Source organism: Lissotriton vulgaris, chromosome 5 (genome assembly GCF_964263255.1).
Source record: "Lissotriton vulgaris chromosome 5, aLisVul1.2, whole genome shotgun sequence".
Lineage (NCBI taxonomy): Eukaryota > Metazoa > Chordata > Amphibia > Caudata > Salamandridae > Lissotriton > Lissotriton vulgaris.
Window position 1 is genome coordinate 1,133,094,327 of NC_141693.1, and position 22,310 is coordinate 1,133,116,636.

Consider the following 22,310-nt stretch of genomic DNA (forward strand, 5'->3'; position numbering starts at 1 on the left):
TTGCGTCACTTTTATGACGCTGTTGCGTCCAAATCTTGCGCCTGTTTCACAGCAGGCGTAAGACTGATGCAGGCCCTTTCACATGGGCCTGGCCCCATGTGAAAGGATGCATTGCTGGAGTTGCATCATTTTTGTGACACACTCCAGCAATGCATCACTTTTGCGCTTACAGATACGTCTGAAATACTGACGTATCTGTAAGTACTTGCGACATAATACGTCATATATTTAATATGACGCATGAGTAGAAGACTGAAGGCTTTTTGTGACGCATCAGCAGCGTAAAACATGCACCTTATTGAGTTATATTTACAAAGTGACGCATCTAGGTAGATGCGTCACTTTGTAAACCCCTGCGCCCCATTATACCTACGTCAGGTGTATTGTATGCAAAAGGGGCGTATTGACGCAAGAAAGGGTCGTAGAGGTGACGCAATGAATAAACTGGGTTTTCCCCATGCTACGCTCCCCGGTCCGCTCCCCGGTGCGCGTACCGGGCGCTCCCCCGCGAAAATCGATTTTGTTTTTTTTCTCCTGTGGAGCCCTTTTATAGCCCCCACATCAAACCTAGGGGGTCAGGGGGGGTCTACTCTGCCCCCTTATGGTCAATTCCCCCTTTGTTTTTGCCACCTCTCGTGTCTCAATCCTACCGAGACACAAGATGGCGGCCGCTCCGGACTGTTTGGAATGTTGACAGACACCCGAGAGCCAATCAGCTGTCCGCGCGCGAACTCGCGTAGCGCGCTGGTTAGCACCCCGGTGCGCGTACCGGGGAGCGGCCATAGATATATATATTTTTTGGAACCTAAATTACTCAAAATCCACTGGAGCACATATCTTGAGACATAGCAAAGGCACATCGGGCTACCAGTCCCTACAATTTTGCCAAGTTTGGTGGAAATCCATTCAGCCGTTCGGGCTAAAAGGGAGGTCGATCGCCCTATGGAAATTAACATGGGGAAAACACGTTTTGGGACCCCCTTTTATCTCGGCCCCCGCTTGACAAATCCCGCCCAAACTTTCAGGGAAGGACCGGGGCGCCGCGAGGCAAATTTGAGGACGTTTTCAGGCAGATTCCTCAACCGGCGCCAAAGTTATTCACAATAGAATGTTGAGATTTTGTATTGAAAATAATCCTAACTATAACTACCTACTGGCGACCGCCAGTAGGTAATATATATATATATATATATATATATATATATATATATATATATATACTCTCATGCACCATAAGCTCATAAACCACGCTCTCAGGACAAAAAGAGGTTATCACCAGATCCAAAAAGTGCTGTTTATTCCACAACGCGTTTCGCCAGAAAACGGCTTGATCACGTGAAAAAATGCTTCGAAATCATTGGCATTTAACGTGGATTCCATCAAGGACATAAACAGAGGACTTACATTGTAAGTTGTGCAAGTAACCCCAGAATGTGTTAAACATCGTTATTCCTCTCAGTTATCATACAAACTTCAATTATATACAATGGGACAATACACTCCTCTTATAAATTAATAAATACATGTGTGCGTGCAAAAACATGCATGCTTGTTTAAATTTCACGTACAACATGCTGCACTCTCAATAAATGTGATGGCCGTCTGTCCTAAGATAAGAACCCAATAGTAGTGTACTGTAAATAACAGGGGCCCTATATTTTATATACTCCATAAAGAAGTCTGTGCCTCACAATAAGACGTGACTCCACCCACTCTCACACAGAATGCATGAGAATCATCATGCCCAATACTATTGTATATAATGGCTTAAATGCCTCGGGCCAGTAACAAAACAAGGGGAGGAGGGCTGGTACTGGCAAGTGACAAAATATATTGAAAATGTCCATGACAAATATTACATTTACCATAAAACGTTACAGCTAAGTTCCCAAGCATATTGGTGCCCATGTGACGAGGAGACAGAGAAGGGGAGAAGTCCTGTGAAGTGATGGTGAAGTGGGCCCCCTCTCCTGCTCCTAAAACAAAAACAAATACAAAGCATGATTAAAAAATATCAAATGTCGGGGCGTGGCCAAGATGGCGACGGAGTAAGACGCGTTTTGCGGTCCCTCCGGCGCCGAAACTCGCTAAAGCCTCGTATAGCACCCCGGAGCCGCGCCTTGCCTGGGGGTATCCCCTGCGGAGCTGAGCCCGCACCACAGGAGAGCACCTTGGCGGCTTGGTCCGACTCCGGGAGCCATCTGGAGTGAGCGGGCCCGCCACGGCAGCGGCAGCAAGGAGAGGCCTGGACGTCCCCGCCCTGGAGTGAAGGCGGTCGCCGAGGCGGAATTGCAGGCCGGCGGCCGGAAGAAGGTGGTGGAGGCCGGGCCCCGCTGGTAGTCGCGGTGCCTGGAGATAGTCGGCAGCACTATCGAGGGGGTATCCCCTGCGGAGCTGAGCCCGCACCACAGGAGAGCACCTTGGCGGCTTGGTCCGACTCCGGGAGCCATCTGGAGTGAGCGGGCCCGCCACGGCAGCGGCAGCAAGGAGAGGCCTGGACGTCCCCGCCCTGGAGTGAAGGCGGTCGCCGAGGCGGAATTGCAGGCCGGCGGCCGGAAGAAGGTGGTGGAGGCCGGGCCCCGCTGGTAGTCGCGGTGCCTGGAGATAGTCGGCAGCACTATCGAGGGGCGGACCCCCCCTCCCTGCCAGCGGAGCGGAGCCCTGAGGCAGAGGAGCCGGGATGCCCGCAGAGGTGAGCGACCTAGAGGGGTCTGAGGCTTGACCAGGCCTCGGCCTGGAGTACGAGGGCTGCCCCTGTTACAGACGATCAGAGCAGGGGGCTTGGACCTGCGGCGGACCGCTGCACAGGAGCGGAACCTTCCCCCTCTGCCCTGCGTTGCCACACGAGACGGGGGAAAGGAGGAGGCGGTTTATCTCGCCGGCGGAGCGGACGGCTCTGAGGAGTTTGGGGCGGACGTCGGCCTTTGGAGGGCTTAGTGCACTGGGCACCCGTGGCGGACTGGAGCTGCTGCGTTGGAGGAGCCGCCACAACACCCCGGCTACAGCGGCGTGGGCGCTAAAACAGGGCGCCGCCACTGCGGCCTGGTGATCAGTCGCAGGTAGCGGCTTGTGGTACAGAGCGTATTTGGCGCCAACAAATGGGACAGGCAGCGGAGGCCCTGGTCTGGACCGCACGTTGGGGAGCCTGTTCACCTGCAGCGCTCGCCTGAGTCCTGGTGGATCAAGAGCTGGGGGTTGCTGTCGGAAGGCCTGGGCCTAACCGCGAAGAGAGGTGGATGGGCGCGGGAGGCAGCTTCTTGGGAACCGCGGCTGTGCACGAAGGAGTCTGCCTGTGGGGAGCACTATCAGTGACTTGGCCCAGAGGTGTCTTCTGGTGGTCCAACGGCCGGCTCGGTAGGTCCATTCACCAGTTGGGGAGGCCACACACGACCACTGGGGGTGTCTGTCAGCGACTAGGAGGCTCAAAATGGCGGGCAACCCGCGGAGAGGGAAGAACGGCAAGGATGGTCTAACCAAAGGATCCCAGATGCCGTCGTCTCCTGGGGCGAGTGCTTCGTCTGCGTCGAGGGACGATGAGGCCCCAGCCACCAAGGCGTTCATGACGGAGCTTTTTGCCTCCATCAAGGAAGACATCTCCGAACTGCGCACCCAGCTGGCTTCGGACCTTAGGGAGGTGAGGAGGGACCTGGACGGAGTCGGTGAAAGGGTGGCCACCTTGGAGGACCACGACCTGAATGTGGCAAATGATGTGCACCAATTGCAACAAGACGTGCTTCGCCTCACGGAACAAAATCTGGACCTGCAATCGCATGTGGAGGATCTGGAGAACCGCTCCAGAAGGAACAACATCCGCATACGATCGGTGCCATGGGACGGGGAGTCTGGCGACTTGAGGGGCTATGTCCTAGCGCTGTTCCTACAGATTTTGGGTGATGAAGACATTAGCGAGATCAAGATGGACAGGGCGCATAGGGTTGGGCTGCCCAGGCGTGGAGGGGGCCCTCCGCCAGACATCCTAGTCTGTGTCCACGATTTTCAGTTGAAGGAGCGCATTCTGCGGAAGGCACAGGAGACTCCGTCTTTGCTGTTTCGGGGTCATCACCCTCAACTATATCAGGACCTGGCAGCCTCCACCCTACGGAAACGGCGTGAGTTTCGACCTGTGACTGCATTTTTGAGGGAATGTAACATCGCTTATTCCTGGGGCCATCGTTCCGCATCATTTTCCGATGGCAAAACAGGCTTGCGCAGATCAGGTCCCTCCAGGTGGCAAAGGACCTCCTGGGCATCGATGAAGCAGAATCTCCACCTGGCAGCGGGAGTCCTTCTGCAAGGGGACGGCGGAGGTCCCCCTCTTGGCACAGAGTGGGCGGAGAGGTAGAGAGGAGAATGCCGGACCGGGCTACCAGCCTTCAAGAAAGAGATGAGGCGGTGGCTTCTGTAGCCTCCGCCACCCTGGCGGCCTCACAGCTTGGCTCCGGGGCGGCATGACCTGTGGAGTGTGATCTGACTGGCGCCGGAGGGACATGACCGTGCAGGTACCATGGGTTCATTTGTACTTTGTGGGAAGACACCCCGGTATTTGGTCATTGGGATGCACCAGCAGGTGTGCCCCTCTCGGCCCCTAGAGGACTTCCTGGACTTTTCGGAATGCCATCTTCACGGGTGGTTTGGTCCTTCCATTTTGATTGGTTTGTTTGGTATGGTATTGTGTTTGGGTTCTTTTGGGGGTAGGTGATCCTGTGGGGAGGGGTTGGGGAGTTGACGGGGGGTTGGGGAGGGGGGGCCAGTGGTGGTGACGCGGGTGAGCTGAGGAGTGTGTGGCTGGGATGTGTGAGGATGGCTGTGGCGTGCATGGGGAGGGGGTGGTTTTCGCCAAGATCGTTGATGATTTGTTGTCAGGTTGGTGGTGGCGGGGGGGGGTCATGGGACGCTCTCCTGCACTGCCTGCGATTGCTGGACTTTTGGGTGCGGGAGGGGAGACTTATTAGGTGACTGTAGAGAGTCCTTGTTTGTCGCGCCATTATGCCTGTTAGCATAGGGACCTGGAACGTCAAGGGCCTGAATTCCCCGCAAAAGCGTCAGAAGGTGTGGAAATATGTGACCGATCACCAGTTGGATGTTGTGGGGCTCCAAGAGACTCATTTAGCGCGTAAGGACGAGCTGCGCCTTCGGCATAGGGCGTATCCCCTTATATACAGGTCTTCTGCCTCTACGAAACATAGAGGGGTGGCTCTCCTCTTCCGCGCAGCGCTGCACTTCTAACCTGTGGAGGTGGACAATGATAAGGATGGCCGCTGGCTGATGGTGAAAGGTCTTGTTCAAGGGAGGTTGTGTACCTTTGTAGTGGTGTATCTCCCCAATGCCGGCCAAAATAGGTTTCTACAAAGCTTGTTGCAGAGGGTGGGAGACTTTGCTGAGGGGCACTTGTTTCTAGTGGGGGACTTTCATTTGGTGTGGGATAGGACAGTTGATAGCTCTGCTGCCAAAAGGGCTGACACAGGCGTGTTTTCTGCCTCATCGCAGCAGTTGGTTGGGGAACTGGGGCTGGTTGATAGCTGGCGATTTATTCATCCTACATCCCGGGATTACACATTCTTTTCACATGTACATCACTCCTACTCACGATTGGATCACATTTTCCTCAGCCAGGCTCTTAGGGGAGATGTCCTTGACTCTGCCATTCTTCCGCTTTCAGTTTCTGATCACAGTCTGCTGGTGCTCAGCCTACGTTGGTCGCCGGCCGGCGACGGGCAGCGGAAATGGTACTTCCCAGCCTCGGTGGTCAGGGATGATACCTCTAATAAGGCGCTGCGGAAAGCCATAAGGGAGTTTTTTTAGCTTAATCCTGTGTCTGATACCTCGGTCTCCACCACTTGGGACGCCTTTAAAGCGTCCATCAGGGGCACGTGCCTGGGCCTCAATGCACATCTTAATCGGTTGCAGCGCCGGGAGCGGAAAGATCTGGAGGCAGAGTTGGCAACCCTCGACCAAGCTCACAAGCTCAATCCCTCGAGAGTGACCCTCCGGCCACTGACGGCGGTACAGGGGAAGCAGAGAGCCCACTATAATAACAGGGCCGAATTTACACTGTTGAGGCTGGGAAGACAATCTTACTCTTGTGGGAATAAGGTAGGTAGACACCTGGCTCGTCAACTGCGCGATAGGAGGGAGCGTGAGTATATCGGAGGGATCCGAGATGCGGCGGGCGTGATGCAACACCGGGACGAGGCAAAAGCGGCCATCTTTGGCCGCTTCTATGCGGACCTCTATGCGGGGGACAGGCTCCACGCGGGAGCCCAACTGTAGTATTTGCGGCACCTACCCTTCCCCCAGATAACTAAAGAGTGGAATGAGTTGTTGGAGGTCCCGATTACAAGGGAGGAGGGGCTGGAGGCCATCAAGAACTTGAAACTACACAAGGCGCCTGGGCCTGATGGCTATACCGCCATCTTTTACAAGTCGTACGCCACCGAACTCTGTGATTTTTTAGTATCCCTTTTTAATGACATGGCCTTGTCTGGATCTTCGGCTGGCTCCCTTGCGGAGGCGGTGATAACGGTTTTGCCTAAACCAGGGAAGGACCTCGCCCAGTGTGCTTCATTCCGCCCCATAGCGCTTCTCAACATAGACGCCAAACTATACTCGGCGATCTTGGCGCATAGGCTGCAGGATCTGATGCCAGCGATCATACACCCTGACCAATCCGGATTCATCAAGGGGCGCCAGACTCACGATAACACGCGAAGGGTGATTCACTTAATTGAAAAAGCAGACAGGTTCCGCATCCCGGCAGTCCTCGTGGGTCTGGATGCCGAAAAAGCTTTCGATCGTGTGGACTGGAGATTCTTGTTTAATACGATGTCGGCCTTCGGTTTTTCGGAGAAGTTTATCACCATGGTGAGGGCAAATTTTTGCAGCCCCAGGTCTCGGGTAGCGGTGAATGGACATCTGTCAGCGTTCTTCCCGCACTCCCGTGGCACTAGGCAGGGCTGCCCCCTCTCTCCCCTTCTCTTCGTGTTGAGCATCGAGCCATTGGCAATGGCGGTGCGGGAACATGAGGGGATCCGGGGCCTTCCGTTCACAGGAGAGCAACATAAAATCACGCTCTTCGCGGACGACATCTTATTCTCTGCAGCGGACCCGGAACACTCGCTGCCATGTATCAGGGAGGTCTTGATGCGTTATGAAGAGGTGGCCAACTATGGCAAGTCGTATATCCTGAATCTTACTCTTTCACAGGCGGAGGTGGACCGCGTGCGGCCCCTGACGCCTTTGGCCTGGGCCACTGGTTCGATTGTCTACCTAGGCATCCATCTGACTCCGACAGTGGGGAAACTGTTCTCGGCTAACTTTCCACCCTTGTTAGCAAAAACCCGAGCCGAATTGGATCGGTGGAAACCTAAATTCTTGTCATGGCTGGGAAGAATACATACTATTAAGATGGTTCTTCTACCTAAATATCTGTATTTATTTCAAGCACTGCCTATTCCACTAGACAACAACTTTTTTCGACATCTCAAGACTCAGATGTTGCGATTTGTATGGCAAGGGGGTCGGCGCGCTTTTCCTTTGCGGTCTTGCGTCGGCCGAGGTCCGAGGGAGGCGTGGGACTTCCTGACCTGCAGCTCTATTACAAAGCGGCGCAACTGAGGGTGCTAGTGGAGTGGTCGCACCAAACGTCTGAAAAACATTGGTTGCACATGGATCGGAGCATGGCTGGCAGATCGGTCTGGGACTTGGCTTGGAAGCCTAAGAAGGACCGTCCAATGAACGCCTATATTAGTACCCCAACGGGTACCACGCTGAAGGTCTGGGACACATTGGCCACGGACGAGCACTGGACCACGTTTCCCTCGCCGTTCACGCCCTTACACTTCAACCCGGCCTTCCCGCCGGCGTTGCGAGAGGGGGCCTTCGATGTGTGGAGGGAGGGCGGTTGCAGGGCTCTGACCCATTTGTTTCATGGCCAGGTACCCCTCACCTTTGCTAACTGTATGAGGGACTACGGGGTCCCCCCGTCGGAACAGTATCGTCATGTCCAGCTGCTTCACTGGGCCACGTCACCTGGGGTGTTAGAGGAGGCTATGAGACCCCCGTCACCCTTTGAGTCCTTCATACTACGGACTTCTGCCATGAAAGGAGTCATCTCCTTCATATACCAACTCTTGCTTAAATCCGCGGTGGCGCCTCGGCCTCGTTACATGGGGCAGTGGAAGAGATGTTGGGGAGAGATATCTCCGATATAGAGTGGTCGGCGTTATGGCGGGATTTGACAGTGTTTAACCATTCGCTACATTTGAGGGAAGCCCATCCCAAGACGCTCATGCAATGGTATCTATGCCCAACCAGGCTCCATCGCATATACCCGGCCACCTCTGACAAATGTTGGAGGGGATGTGGGTTTCTCGGGGACTTCCGCCACATTTGGTGGGACTGCCCGGTAATCCGACCATATTGGGAGGAGATCCTCTCGCACATCAAGGACGTACTTGGCTACCCCTTGGAGGACTCAATGGCCTATGTCTTGTTGGGTCTGCGTGAACCCGGCCTTGAGTATCAGACACGTGCAGACAAAAAGATTTTGTGGCTATGTCTTGGAGCTGCCAAGCTTACGTTGGCCGCTGCTTGGAAAAAGAAGGAGGCACCAGCAATTTCCTTGTGGCGCGCACGACTTTGGAAGCTGCTAAGCATGGAAAGAGTGGCGGACATCTTCCTCGGCAATTTCAAGAATTTTCAGTTTCAGTGGGGACCCTTGGTTACCTACCTCTCTAAGGGCTTACCTTCGGCTGTCTGTCCTGCATCCTTGCCGGTCACTACACCTCTTTCAAGTCTAGTTTGAATGATAGTATGTAAATGCGGTGTGTATGGAGTCACCACCCTGGGGGGGGGGGGGGGGGGCGGTTAGTTTCCTGGTTCTTGGGTTTGTGGAGGTGCCCGCAGTCGGGTCCATAGCTTGTTCAATCTGATATGAAGAATCTTGGGCCAGGCAGTTATCATATTTAGCTCTCTTTATGGTACATTGCCCGCTGACAGGCTCACTGGACTTATTGCTTTACTGCTTACAACATTGATTGATCGTTTTCGGACTCGATGTGCTTCTGCTACCATAGAATGCCGCTGATCTTTGATTTCTGATTGTGCCCCCTGCGTGGGGAAATGTGTGGCACCTCCGCAGTGTTCATTTTATTTTCCTGTTTCTACTCAAAATAAAAAATTTACAAAAAAAAAAATATATCAAATGTCAAAATACACTCATCTCTATATTTCAAACATAAGACTTAAAACATTACAAAGGAATGGAAGGTTGCAGAAAAGCGTATACATCGCTATATAGTCTGATATTTTAATTCTTTAAGTGCACGGATAACTCTACATCCTGATTCAAACCCCCAGGGGCCTTAGTCTGGAAGTCAATAATTAGTCTAGACTCCCTCTGACGTAATTTTAGAACTCTGTTCCCACCCCTCGGGTTCTTCACTATCTGTTCCAAAATAATAAATCTCAGGTCCATGACACTAGAGTTATCTGTGCACTTAAAGAATTAAAATATCAGACTATATAGCCATGTATACGCTTTTCTGCAACCTTCCATTCCTTCTATCAGGACCTGATTTGTTAGTTGTGCTTAGATTCTAGAACAATTTCTTGGTCTTGGATTACACTATTTACCTCGTTCATCTGGTATGATATTCCCAACCTGTCCTCAAGAATATCATGCCCTCTTTCATGATATGGCCAAAGTCGATATTCAGTGAGCAACAGAGGAATTATAAAGAAACATGCCCGTGAGTCGAACCTATTTTCAACTCCTGACGTTTGTAAAGAACGAGTTTGCCCAGATGAGGGGATGCATAGAGAATGGGTATATATAAAGTGAATGTTTGTGGATATATGTCTCTGAGATGAAGAGAGTTTCTACACTGGGCTTTCATTTCATATACTCTGGTTTGTTTTTCTTGTGTTCCAGAGATGAATGAAGACAGTGTCCTATGGATAGCCATGGCAGGCACCCATCAGATATGGGCTCTGCTACTTGAAGATGGATCACTGCCAAAACTAAGGTAACCAGGAGCTCTGCTGGCTAAAGCCTGGAAGGCTACACACTATGCATTTAAGAGCTTTCCTAGGGAATTTGTAAACATAGAACACAAAATGATACTGTATTTATTAAAAAAAAGAAATGATGTCAGATTTCTTTTATTGAAAATGGGAATTGAAAGACGGGAGCATTTGCTATAAGCATTTTTTTCCTACCAAAATAGTGACGTGGTAATGTTTCGGTCATCAGTGGGGGCATGTTAATATATCATGCTTTCAAAACAACAAACAAAGCATGCCTATGTGCAGCTTGAGGTCCTCGATTGGCAATCCTGGCTCCTTAGCCAGTAATTACTGGTGCAAGTGTGCTCCTGCATCCTTACTTTGAGTGACTTCTCCAGGACGATAAAACAGCAATCTCAGGGAGGTTCAATGCAAGCCAAGGTGTAATACATAAGATGCCTGTCAGTTGGTGGTGGACCTTTTCCGTTTAATTGGGCGATAAGCTAGTTTATTAGAATTGGTTACGTCATCCATGTGAACCAGATATGGAGTATGTTTAGGATATTGAGGGGCATTTAAGATTTTTTCCTAGTTTTAGAAATTTAACCGCATTGCATTGTTTCCTTCAACAGTGGTTTATCAAAGGGATCCTGTGTTCGATTTGCTGGGAGTGGAAATGAAGAAAATAGGAACAATTCGTACCCACAAAAGGCAGGTTTTGCCCAGCCCTCTGGTCTATCACTGTCTTCAGAAGAGCCCTGGAACTGCCTCTTTGTCGCAGACAGTGAGAGCAGCACGATACGGACAGTCTCCACCAAAGATGGGGCAGTTAAGCATCTTGTGGGAGGCGAGCGGGATCCCATGGTAAGAACATTGCTTTTCTCCATTATTAAGTCATGACTTCTCAAGCCTTAACACACAGTGCCAGATCAGTTAAATATTTATAGCCTATTGTAAGTTGTATTCAGCACAGGAGATGCTCTATATCTCTTACTGTTTATCCCAAGCTATTCACATCCTGTGCTCATTTCATTGGCTGCAGGTTCTAAAATTGGTTAAAAGACCCTCATTTTGTCCTACAGTGTACTTGTTTGCCATAGTCTCCTGTCTAGTCGACCCAGGTGGGTCATGAAAGAGCAACCCTTTCATTTTGGACAACACTGATCAAGATTTTATCCGAAGTCTGGTCTTTTCGCGTGGTTTGATGACAACCACAACTCAGGGGCGGCTGCCTTTAGGATTTTGGCAGAATTGGATAAACTTGGTGGGGCATGGTCTGGCTACGAACAAAATTGTCCACTTGAACTAGGAGCTCTATGGCAGGGCGGGCCCTGGACTATGGTTGTCGTGTCTCCTTCAATGTGAGGGCTTATCCAACTTGGCCCCTGCCTCCCCTGCTAAATACGACACCCTCCATCGGCACTGCGGTAGTGACGGGTGGTGGCGTGGACCCTGCAGACCTCCTCTTTTGGTCCGACGCAGTCTGGGGTGAATTGGGCCTATGCTGCGGGTAGGAGCTGTGGCCCACAGCCTTGCGGGAAGCCCAGCTGGGCCGATCCTCAACAGGCCACCTCGCCAGCATTAGAAACCGACAGGCTCTCCTCCTTTTAGAGCAGTGAGGGCTTGAATCACTACACCCCCACCATGCCTGCCGTGCACCTTGTCTACGGGGCACTGCTGGGGACCTGAACACATTGCCCGTGATACTCCGGCCTTGATGATGCCTGCAACACTGAGCGCTCCTCAGGCGGTTGGCTTTCACAGACACTTGCGACCTACCCCCAGGCGGCGTTCCACATCTTCCTCTTGCCTCCGCCTATTGGCATTCACCTGACTGCGGCCAGCACACATGCTAGAAGAGCTGCTCCTTCACCAGTTGGACTTCCCCATTAGTTGGGCCTCCGCCAGCAAGCTCCATGACATCCCAGGAGACTAACTCAGCCGGGTTGGCCGTAAGTGGCCCCATGGTGTAGGGTGACAAGGGGGTGCCTCCTTCTCACTATTTCTGTGCCCCACATTTTACTTACTTCTTCTGTATGGATATGAGGGCCGTGATTTTGCCACACCCACAACAGTGCCAGCCCTTCCCTGAGGTGGTCCAACCAGAGCGACCACCTGAAGATGTGGCGGCCCCTCCACCACAGACTGCGTGCAGACCCTACTACACTCTTCTCATCTGAGGACCCCACTGGAGGCAATCAGGGGTGCTGTGCCTCCCACATCCTGTGCGTTGCAGAGCCCCCCTGCACATCATAGGACGCAGCCCTGAGCAGAGTGGCTACCTGGAGGTTACTTGGAACATGATGGTGAGCAGTCGCTGAAACCGTGGACTGCTGGGCCAGGGCCTGGACCAGGACCTCTCATTTGCCCGCTCTTTGCCACAGATTCTGCATCACCGACACCTGGGTGCCCACCGACTCCTTGTCCAGCTTGTGCACAGTCCCCACCAAATCACTGGGAAACCATGTGCAAGTAATGCTCTGCCACCTGTGCCTAACCCGGGGCCCCAACCAAATCTAAATCTGTCCGCTCGGACATTGCAAGCTTCCAGACCAAGGTGGATGGTCTGACCCAGTGATTCTCCGTGCTGGAGGAATTGGTAATAGACTTAGAGGACTGGAGTCGGCGGGACAATGTGATCATTTTTTAATTCCCGGAGTCCGCAGAGGTGATAAATGCCAAAACCTTCCTTAAAGACAAATTCCTGACACTCCCCGGCCTGACCTTTGACCCTCCCTTGGAGATACAGCATGCTCACCACATAGATCTGGCAAGGCTGGGAGTGCCCAACCACCCACGGCCCCTCATAGCCTGTTTCTTATCCCACAAAGAGGCCCAACAGTTGATTTCAGCAGTCCAAACTCATGGTCCATACGTTTACAAGGGGCACGAGGTGCGGATGGCGAACAAGGGTCATTAAGCCTTTTTATCCCTCCACCCCATGCTCCAGTAGATGGACATTAAATATGGACTCTTCAAACCTGCTCGCATTATGGGTACCAAGGACAGAGACTTGAAAGCATTCTTTGACCCAGAGAATCTGTGCAGCTTACTTGCTGACCTCTCTACACAGGACATGGATACTGCTTCTTCAGCTACCACAGAGGGTAATACCGTATCATTGTCCTCCCAAACTGCCACTCCCAGCGGCCTCCGGCAGAACTCCAGCACAGGGACAGAGATCACGACAGAGCATCTTGCTCACAGTACGACAGCAGCCAGGCTCTTTAGGCGCTGGCTGCACTCACAAACAAGCAGGGTAGGGACAAATCTCACACCCCCTTGAAGCTGCCTCTGCCCAGCAGCTTGAGCCCTGAGGACCGACCAGCCACGGCGTCCCCGATATCAGGGGGAACTGCATCTGGAGTGTTAACTACTGAAGACAGTGGATGGCTGAGTACCCGCATGCCTTCTTGCAGTCCACGTTTTTCTCTTTGATTTTTTAGAAATGTTTCAGGCCTTTCCCATTGTTCTTTCATTATTTTTTTATGCCACTGTTTGCTTATTAAATATTTCACTGTAGCATGCTGCGTGCACAGTCCCCTGCCAATGCGCTCACCAACTCATTGTCCTCCCAATGCAGTCCCCCTGCTATTCCCTCCTATTCGCACCCTTGCTCCCAGTATCCCGCGTCTGTATTCCCACGGGGCTTATACCTGCATGCTCATACACTAATCCTCCACTGCACATCCCGCCTATGGCATCGCTCCTCCTGGTGCTGTGCCCTCCACTGGACGCAACAGGTTCTATCCCTGAGCAGTGCCCAGGGAACCTCAGACCCATAGTCACCTCCTGTCCCCCCTCCGCATCGCTGTCTACATTTGTGCACCTTCTAACCTGCCCTAACCCTGAAAGGGGTCCTTCTTGCACTTTGCATCCGGAAGCCTAGACCCGCAGCACAAAGTCTAGAGCTCCAGGCACTACACTTCTCCCACACAACCCAACCACCAATTTCCTTCTTTCACCTCCCACCCTTCCTTCCATTCTCTGACCCTTCCTTTATTGCATGCGCGTGTCATGAGACCTCCCACCCGCCCTGGCCGTTGTTCGCCTGTAAGTGCCCTGCTCCCCTCCCCACCGACTCCCTTCCCACCTGAGCCCCTCCCCTCCTTTACATCTTACCTCTGCTTTTCCTGTTCCTATAACACTCGTTTCATTCCCTTTGTGCCCACTATTCCCGTCCCCCTTTCCACCACTGCCCCGCCTACTCCCCCACCTACTTTTACCCTCCTCCTTCCACTCCTGCCGGCTCACGACCCTCTGCCACCTGTGTTGCCCCCACACCCCGTCCTGTCACTCTCTCGCCCTACTGGCACTCACCTCCTTGTGGAGAAATCAGCGCATCTAAGTACATCATCGGTGGGGAATGGAACCTTTTTTGCCATGCGGTTCCCGATAGGATAGTTTCCCTAGACAAGTGAAACGATACGGGTACGGCCTTACTGGGGGATATCACCTCCAACCACGGCCTTGTCGATAACTGGCATCTCTGCCACCCGACGGACAAGGAGAATACCTTCATGTCCTCTGTACATGGCATGCAATCCAAGCTAGACTATTTCTCATCTCCCACTCAGCAGTGGCACTCGTTGGGGAATCCCGCATACTAGAAGCAGCCTTGTCCAACCACTTCGCGGGCCTACTTGGCCTGGCCTCCCGGACCGTAAACCATGGTGCTTACACAGATACCGCTCCCCCAGGGCAAGGCCCAATTAAGCGCCCATGTCTCTGCATACATGGCGGACAACAAGCACTCTGTAGTCTCCCACAGGGTGCTATGGGTGGCAGTGAAGGCAACCCTTCGTGGTCAACTAATGAGGGACGCTGCTGTGACCAATCAGCAGGCTTCTCTTCATAGTGCCGAGCTGGAGGCACAGATCACCAGTCTCAACGCCTCTACTCCTGCCGCCCCTTTTGAGCCCAATCGCCGCCTGGAGCAGACCTGAATGGTTCTCAACAGCCTTTATACTTCTAAGGCAAATTATGCCCTTCAGCGCATGAAAGAGAGGCACTATGAGCAGGGCGAAAAGGAAGGCTGCCTGCTAGTGGCCCAGCTACGGCAACAGGAGGCTACCATGGCCATACAAGCTATCAGGTCAACGAAAAGGGATATACTCACCCAACCCCAGGGCATTGTTAATGAGTTTGTGTAATTTTATGGCACACTATACTCCATGAAGATACCAGCAAATGTGGATTAAATTACAGCAGTCCTTGAGAAGGTCAACCATCTGCGCATAACGGACAAGGGTCGAGAGCTCCTAGCGGGTGACATTAGTAAGGGTGAAATTGCTGCGGCCATCTCCAAGCTACCCCATCACAAAGCCCTGGGAGAGGATGGCTTCCCGGCGGAATTCTACTGATGGGCAGGGGATGAGGTGATTGTCTCCCTCCATGCTGCCTTCTAAGAGGCAGAGCGGACTGCCTCTTTAGGATCCCTTTCTAATAGGGTGGAGATCCTTGTGTTCCTCAAACCGGGAAGGGATCTGTTGTTCTGCGGTAGCTACCGGCGAATATCTCATCTAAATGGCGACATTAAGTCATGCTTAAAAAACGGCCCTCCGCTCCCTCATTCATAACTCGCAAGTTGATTTGTAATTGGCCGTTCCTCCAGGATTCATCTCTGCACCCTGGCACACACTCTCTGGACCTTCTGGAATCTCCCGGAGGAGGCTGTAGCTCTATCCCTAGATGCCAAAAAGGCATTCAACCTGCATTGAGTTGGGAAACCTTTTGGCCACCATGAGGTGGTTTGAACTGGGGGACCAGTTTATCTCTAAGTTCTCTTCCAGGGGATCCTCATCAATAGTCATAAGCATTAGAATATTCCCGCCCATGTGCGGGACCCCGGAAACATTATATTATATGTGCCCCACATATATATATCCATATATATATATAAACATATATATATATAAAAATAAGCAATTGCAGACTAATAAACACCAGAGCTGAATTATGCTGTAAAGAATTTCCATAAACCATGAACAAACATGCATTATAAACATGAGGGACAACAACAGTTTTGTTTTAGAACTGTTTTAATGCTCAGAAAGCAGTGGAAATTCTCATGAAACACTGAAAGCATAGGAAGCTCCCAGGCTGCATTGCAAAACTACAGTCTAAAAAGACTAAAAAGCTAACCTGCATCAACATGCAGTAAACTGACACTGTGCCTTTAAGGCACCCATGACCCCCAGGTTCCCATCTTGCCTCAGGGGTGACAGTAAGGTCAGTTGTTCTTTTCGACTCCTTCAGGAAGGACCCTGGTAACTCAACTCCACTCTTTTCTGGCTTTCTGTCAGAAAATTCCTTCATTATTCTGATTTTTTTTTACTTACTTTGACATTTTACATCAAGTCAAGTAAGTATCTATCTTTATTGGCAGTTTTTTTTTAGGTATTTTCTCTCAAATTGCCCTCACTCTTTGATAACTACCCTTCTTGTGGCAACAAGAAGGCTAAAACAGACAGTCATGATGTCTGTATACTTTGTTTGCCTGATCATCATGACCCAAAGACCTGTCCTCACTGCGAGCGCCTGTCAGAAAGAACTCTTAAGGACAGGGAGAGAAATCGCATTTATGGCCTAGCCTAAAGGTCATCCAGAGGAAGATCTCCAGTGAAGAAGGGCTCCAAGAGGGCTAGATCACCTTCAAGGGACAAGTCTTCACGTCCTTCAGCTTCAGCGTCGGGCTCGGCGCTGAAGAAACAGCTACTGGTGGGTCATTTATCGAAAAAACGACTGTCGACGGCGGGCTCGCTGTCGAAAAGAAGAACAGGTTTGTCGCCAACTTTGAGGATTCCAGCTCCGTCATCGAAATCCCCTCTGCCGTCGTCAACCAGGCGACGATCAGCATCGAGGGAGGTCGCTCCTCCGCCATCGTCAACAGGGCGACGAACGGCGTCGAGAAAAGTGACTCCTCCACCGTCATCAACCAGGCGACAATCGGCATCGAGGACGATCACCCCTCCGCAATCGTCAACTCGGCGACGATTGGCGTCGAGGGACGTTACACCTCCGCCGTCGTCATCCAGATGACGATCGGCGTCGAGAAGTGTGACCCCTCCGCCGTCGTCAACAAGGCGACGATCGGTGTCGAGGCCCAAGATCCCTCCGCCGTCGACAACCAGACGACGATCCGCGTCGAGGAGACGATCTTCATCGGCATCTCATCGGCGCTCGGCGTCGAGGGTGGCCAATACCCCTCCGCCGTCATCACATAGACATTCGACGTTGAGAGAGGAAGCTCCGTCGTCAGCTGTTCATCGCCATTCGATGTCGAGGGACCATCATTTCTCGCATTGCTCGCCGTCGAGACATTCGACTCCGAGATTACTTGCTCCGTCGACGCCCCAGAAGTGGGTCATTTATCGAAAAAACGACTGTCGACGGCAGGCTCGCCGTCGAAAAGAAGAACAGGTTCGTCGCCGACGTCGAGGATTCCAGCTCCGTCGTCGAAATCCCCTCCGCCGTCGTCAACCAGGTGATGATCGGCGTCGAGGGAGGTCGCTCCTCCGCCATTGTCAACAGGGCGACGATCGGCGTTGAGAAAAGTGACTCCTCCGCCGTCGTCAATCAGGCGACGATCGGTATCGAGGACCATCCCCCCTCCGCCATCGTCAACTCTGCGACGATCGGCGTCGACGGACGTTACACCCCCGCCGTCGTCATCCAGACGACGATCGGCGTTGAGAAGTGTGACCCCTCTGCCGTCGTCAACAAGGCGACGATCAGCGCCGAGACCCAAGATCCCTCTGCCGTCGACAACCAGACGTCGATCGGCGTCGAGGAGACGATCTTCGTCGGCGTCTCATCGGCGCTCGGCGTCGAGGGTGGCCAATACCCCTCTGCCATTGTCGCATAGACATTCGACATTGAGAGAGGAAGCTCCGTCCTCGGCTGCTCATCGCCATTCGACATTGAGGGACCATCATTCCTCGCATCGCTCGCCGTCGAGACATTCGACTCCGAGATTACTTGCTCCGTCGATGCCCCAGAGGTTTCCGACGTCGAGAGAAAACGTTTCATCGTCGGCAGTGCAACGCTGTTCGACGCCGAGAGACCAGCGTTCGCCGACGTCGAGGCATTCAACATCAGAACACCCGATGTCGAGGCCTCATGAAAGGGCTAATTCACAATGGCAAGGGACTCTGTGATTATGGTGGCTGAATCAGCTTCGCGCCACTCCTCTTCGTCTTCTGGCTCCTCAAAATCACCCTCAAGGTCCAGAAGTCCGGTCAATAAAACACCTTTACGACGGACAGATCCTTCTTCGGAGGAGGTGAGGTTGTCCCCAAGATGGTACCAACCGTTGTATCGTTGACGATACTCAGGGGCTGCCAAGCAGATGCGAGAATACGCCAGTCCCGAGCACAGGTCTCGACTTCAAAGATTGGTGGCGGAAGTGGACAGACGCAGCCCTCCCAGGCACCAAGCTGAAAGATCGCCTGTGAGGAGGCCATCCAGGTCTCTTTCTCCCAGAAGGGAAGAGCCGGCCATATCTCGTTCTCCAAGAAGGGAAGATCCAACCAGATCTCGCTCTCCAAGAAGAGAGGAGCATCCAAGAAGATTGCGTGAAAGGAGGCATGGCTCTCATCACAGGAGTCGAAGAACTCCATTGTCTTCTTCTTCTTCCTCAACCCGATCTTCCAGGAGAAATTATTCTCCCACGCTTACTGATAGTCCTATCTCCAGAGTTTCTCCAGTGGGCGACATCAACACGTATCTAGATGTCTGTCCGCCAAGAGGCAACGACAGTGATTTTTGAAACGTTGCATCAAAAATCTGTTTTGCGTCTACCCTTGGTTCTGGGTATTAGGGATCCTGTTAAAGGCATTTTTCTAACTCCAACGACTATTAAGGCGGTGCCGGCTTGCATACAGAAAAAATACAAGCCAGCTGACTCCGACCCAGTCTTTGTGAAGGCTGACCCTCCAGCAGACTCTGTGATTGTAGCAGCGGCTCGGAAGACACATGCAGTGTCTGCCACCAGACAAAGACAGCAAATCACAGGACTCGTGGGGTCAAAAAGTATGCAATTCTGCCTCTTCTTCTCTAAAGATCTCCAGTGCGGCCGCTCTATTAGGTAGATATGATAGAGCCCTATGGGATTCCATGGATCATTTCAAGTCCAAACTACCAAAAGAAGACCAGAAGGACTTTGAGGAAACGTTGACAGAAGGCTGCTTAGTGTCTAATCAAATAATTAGCACAGCGGCGGACGGCGCAGTGCTAGCGGCTTCTTATTCTCATGGAGTTTGTGCTAGGAGGTCTTCTTGGCTGTGCCTCACAGCCCTCAAGCCCGATGCACAACAATGCATCTTAAACCTTCCTTTTTCTGGTTCTTCTCTCTTCAGGGAACACACGACCGAGGAGATTAGCCGAATGAAGACCGAGCTGGACACTGTGAAAGTGGTCGGTCTAGAGAAGAAAAAGGAGTTCAAGCGCCGCTTTAAAACCAACAAGGGCAAAGGGGCTCAACAGAGGGTTCAAACCCCTCAGTGGTCCCACAACAAGAGTCAAGCCAAGTCCCAATTTCGAGGAGGCAAATCGGGCAGAAGTAGAGGAGGTCACCAGCAGTCCTCTAACACGGCGAGGGGAGGAAAAGCCTGAGCAGTGGCTTCCTCTGGTGCCGTTGCCCACTCCAGTGGGAGGAAGTGCTTCACAACATCTGGCAGAGTGGGTCAGCATCACAAAAGATTGTTGGGTGCTGAATATACTGTGCAATGGATGCACGCTACGTTTCTGTGCACTCCCAAAGAGCATTCCTCCGAAGAAATCTTCCCCACCAGTTGGAACTGCTCCAGAGAGAGATGAAAATTCTTCTACAAAAAAGAGGCATAGAAGAAGTACCTCCCTCTCAAAAGGGAAAAGGAGTCTACTCCAGATATTTTCTTGTTCCCAAAAGAGATCAGGAGGACAAGTTCAGACCCATCCTAGACCTTCGTCTTCTAAACAAGGTCATAGTCAAAGAAAAGTTCCGCATGCTAGCTCTTCACCAAATATGTCCACATCTGCAAGTCGGGGATTGGATGTGTTCGGTGGATCTGCAAGATGCACACTTTCACATCCCGATTGCATTGCGTCACCGAGTCCTAGCGATCCTGAAGCCTCTGGATCTTGTTACTTACCTGCTAGTATTTCGCATTCCACTTTTAGTGTATATGGTTTTTCGTGCCCCTCGGGCATTTGTGTAAATTGTGCAACTTAAAGTATTTTCTTAAGAGTTTTGTATTGTGTTTAGCTCCCTGACTCATAAAGAGTTCAGGGTAGACTTGTTATAAATAAATATCCTTTTATTTTCATAACAACTTGTGTGGTGTCCTTTCACTTGGTGTTCAAGGGGTATATGTGATGGTATAACAGCTGGCTTAACACGCCCTCTAGAGCTTAGCCAAAAGACTGCTCTTGTCCATGCTACTAGGATAGCTGGTCTATAAGGTTGACTTACAACCAATCATCAATAAGGGTCATTTGGAATGATACAAAGTGATCACTAGAATAGTGAGCACTATATATCAGGCCAACTTCTCACAGAAAGTACTTGAGGTTTGTGATCGGCAACAAACATTACCAGTACAAAGTGCTGCCCTTCAGGCTCAAGTCCGCACCACGAGTCTTCACCAAATGCATGGCAGTGGTGGCGGCTTTCCTTCACAAAAAGGGACTTTTCATCTATCAGTACCTGGACGACTGGCTCATAGAAGGTCCATCTCCTGTACAGGTAGCGAACGATTTTCAGCTTTGCCTGCGCCAGTTGCACAAACTCGGGCTCCACGTCAACTTGGAGAAGTCGGTCCAGCGGCCAACACAGTCCATCCACTACCTAGGCTCTGTTCTGGACACAAAATTGGAAAAAGCGTTTCCTTTGGAGGAGAGACTTTTTTCTATGCGGCAGAAATGCAGAGTTCTGTTCGAGTCTCGAAACCCAACAGTCCGACAGGTTGCCTCCCTGCTAGGTTCCATTGCGTCCTGCATCTTTCTCATAACGAACGCCAGGTTGAGAATGGTCCTTTAGAGCAGGCTCTGGAGGACCAATGGGACCAAGCGACAGGGCGTTGGGAGGACCGAATCAGTCTGCCCCAAGCAGCGAAGACTTCCATCAAAGGGTGGACTCGACTGCAGAATGTTCTGGTGGGAGTGCTTTTTCACCAACATCTCTCAACGCAGTCAATAGTGTCAGACGCTTCTCTACAAGGCTGGGGGGCACACATTGGGTTCGTTCAGATTCAAGGTCGGTGGTCGTCGCAGGAGCAGACCTACCATATCAACATGCTGGAGCTCCGAGCGATGCATCTTGCGCTCAAAGCTTTTCTTCCAGCGATCAAGACCATCTCAGTCCTGGTTCAGACAGACAATACAACCACCATGTTCTATCTGAACAAACAAGGAGGAACAAGGTCACGCCCTCTCTCCCTGGAATCACAGGCGATCTGGCACTGGCTTCTCGCTCAAAATCTCACAGTGGTAGCAGTGCACCTTCCAGGCGAGTTAAATGTCAAGTCAGACGCACTCAGCAGGCATTTCGAAGATCAGCCAGACTGGGCGCTAAATGACGAGGTGGAAGACAAGCTTTTTCGTTGTTGGGGTCGTCCGACTATAGACTTGTTTGCAGACGACGAAAACAAAAAATGCCACGCCTTCGCGTCCAGATTCCACTGGCCAGGGACACAGGGGAATGCTCTCTTGATGGATTGGTCAGAGACATTTGTTTACGCATTTCCTCCCCTATCGCTGATCCCAAAGTGGTTTCCAAGCTCCTCAGGTCGAACATGGAGATAATTCTCATAGCTCCGGACTGGCCACGGCAGTGGTGGCACCCGGACCTTCTTCATCTGTCTGCGTGTCCACACAAACGGCTACCTTGCAGACCAGACTTGTTGAGCAAGATGAACGGGAGGATTCTGCATTCCAGCCTTCCGTTACTGAACCTGACAGCATGGCTCCTGAAGTCCTGCAGTACGGGCATCTGAACCTGCCTCCTGAATGTATGCACATTTTAAAAGAAGCTAAGAGGCCTTCCACAAGAGCGTCTTATGCGTTCAAGTGGAAGAGGTTTTATATGTGGTGCAGGGAGCGTCATCTTGACCCTACTACAGAGCAGGAGGAGGTTGTTCTACCACACCTCCTTTCCTTAGCAACATCTGGGTTGAAGTATGCTTCCATTAGAGTACATCTGTCAGCCATTGCAGCGTATAGGATATCACCAAGCCAAACTTCTTTCTTTCAAGTTCCAGTGGTCAAGGATTTCCTTCAGGGGTTGAAGAAAGTCTATCCCCCTGTGCGGAATCCTTCTCCTCCTT

At 51.8% G+C, this 22,310-nt stretch overlaps 1 protein-coding gene across 1 annotated transcript in view; it reads left to right on the forward strand.

Annotated features, from left to right (window-relative positions):
* Positions 1-22,310, forward strand: part of NHLRC2 (NHL repeat containing 2) — a 1,046,453-nt gene that overhangs the window by 804,952 nt on the left and 219,191 nt on the right. The window contains exons 6-7 of the mRNA XM_086922864.1: positions 9,932-10,025; positions 10,638-10,869. Of these exons, the coding sequence (XP_086778990.1) occupies positions 9,932-10,025; positions 10,638-10,869 (326 nt within the window). The remainder of the gene's footprint in view (positions 1-9,931; positions 10,026-10,637; positions 10,870-22,310) is intronic.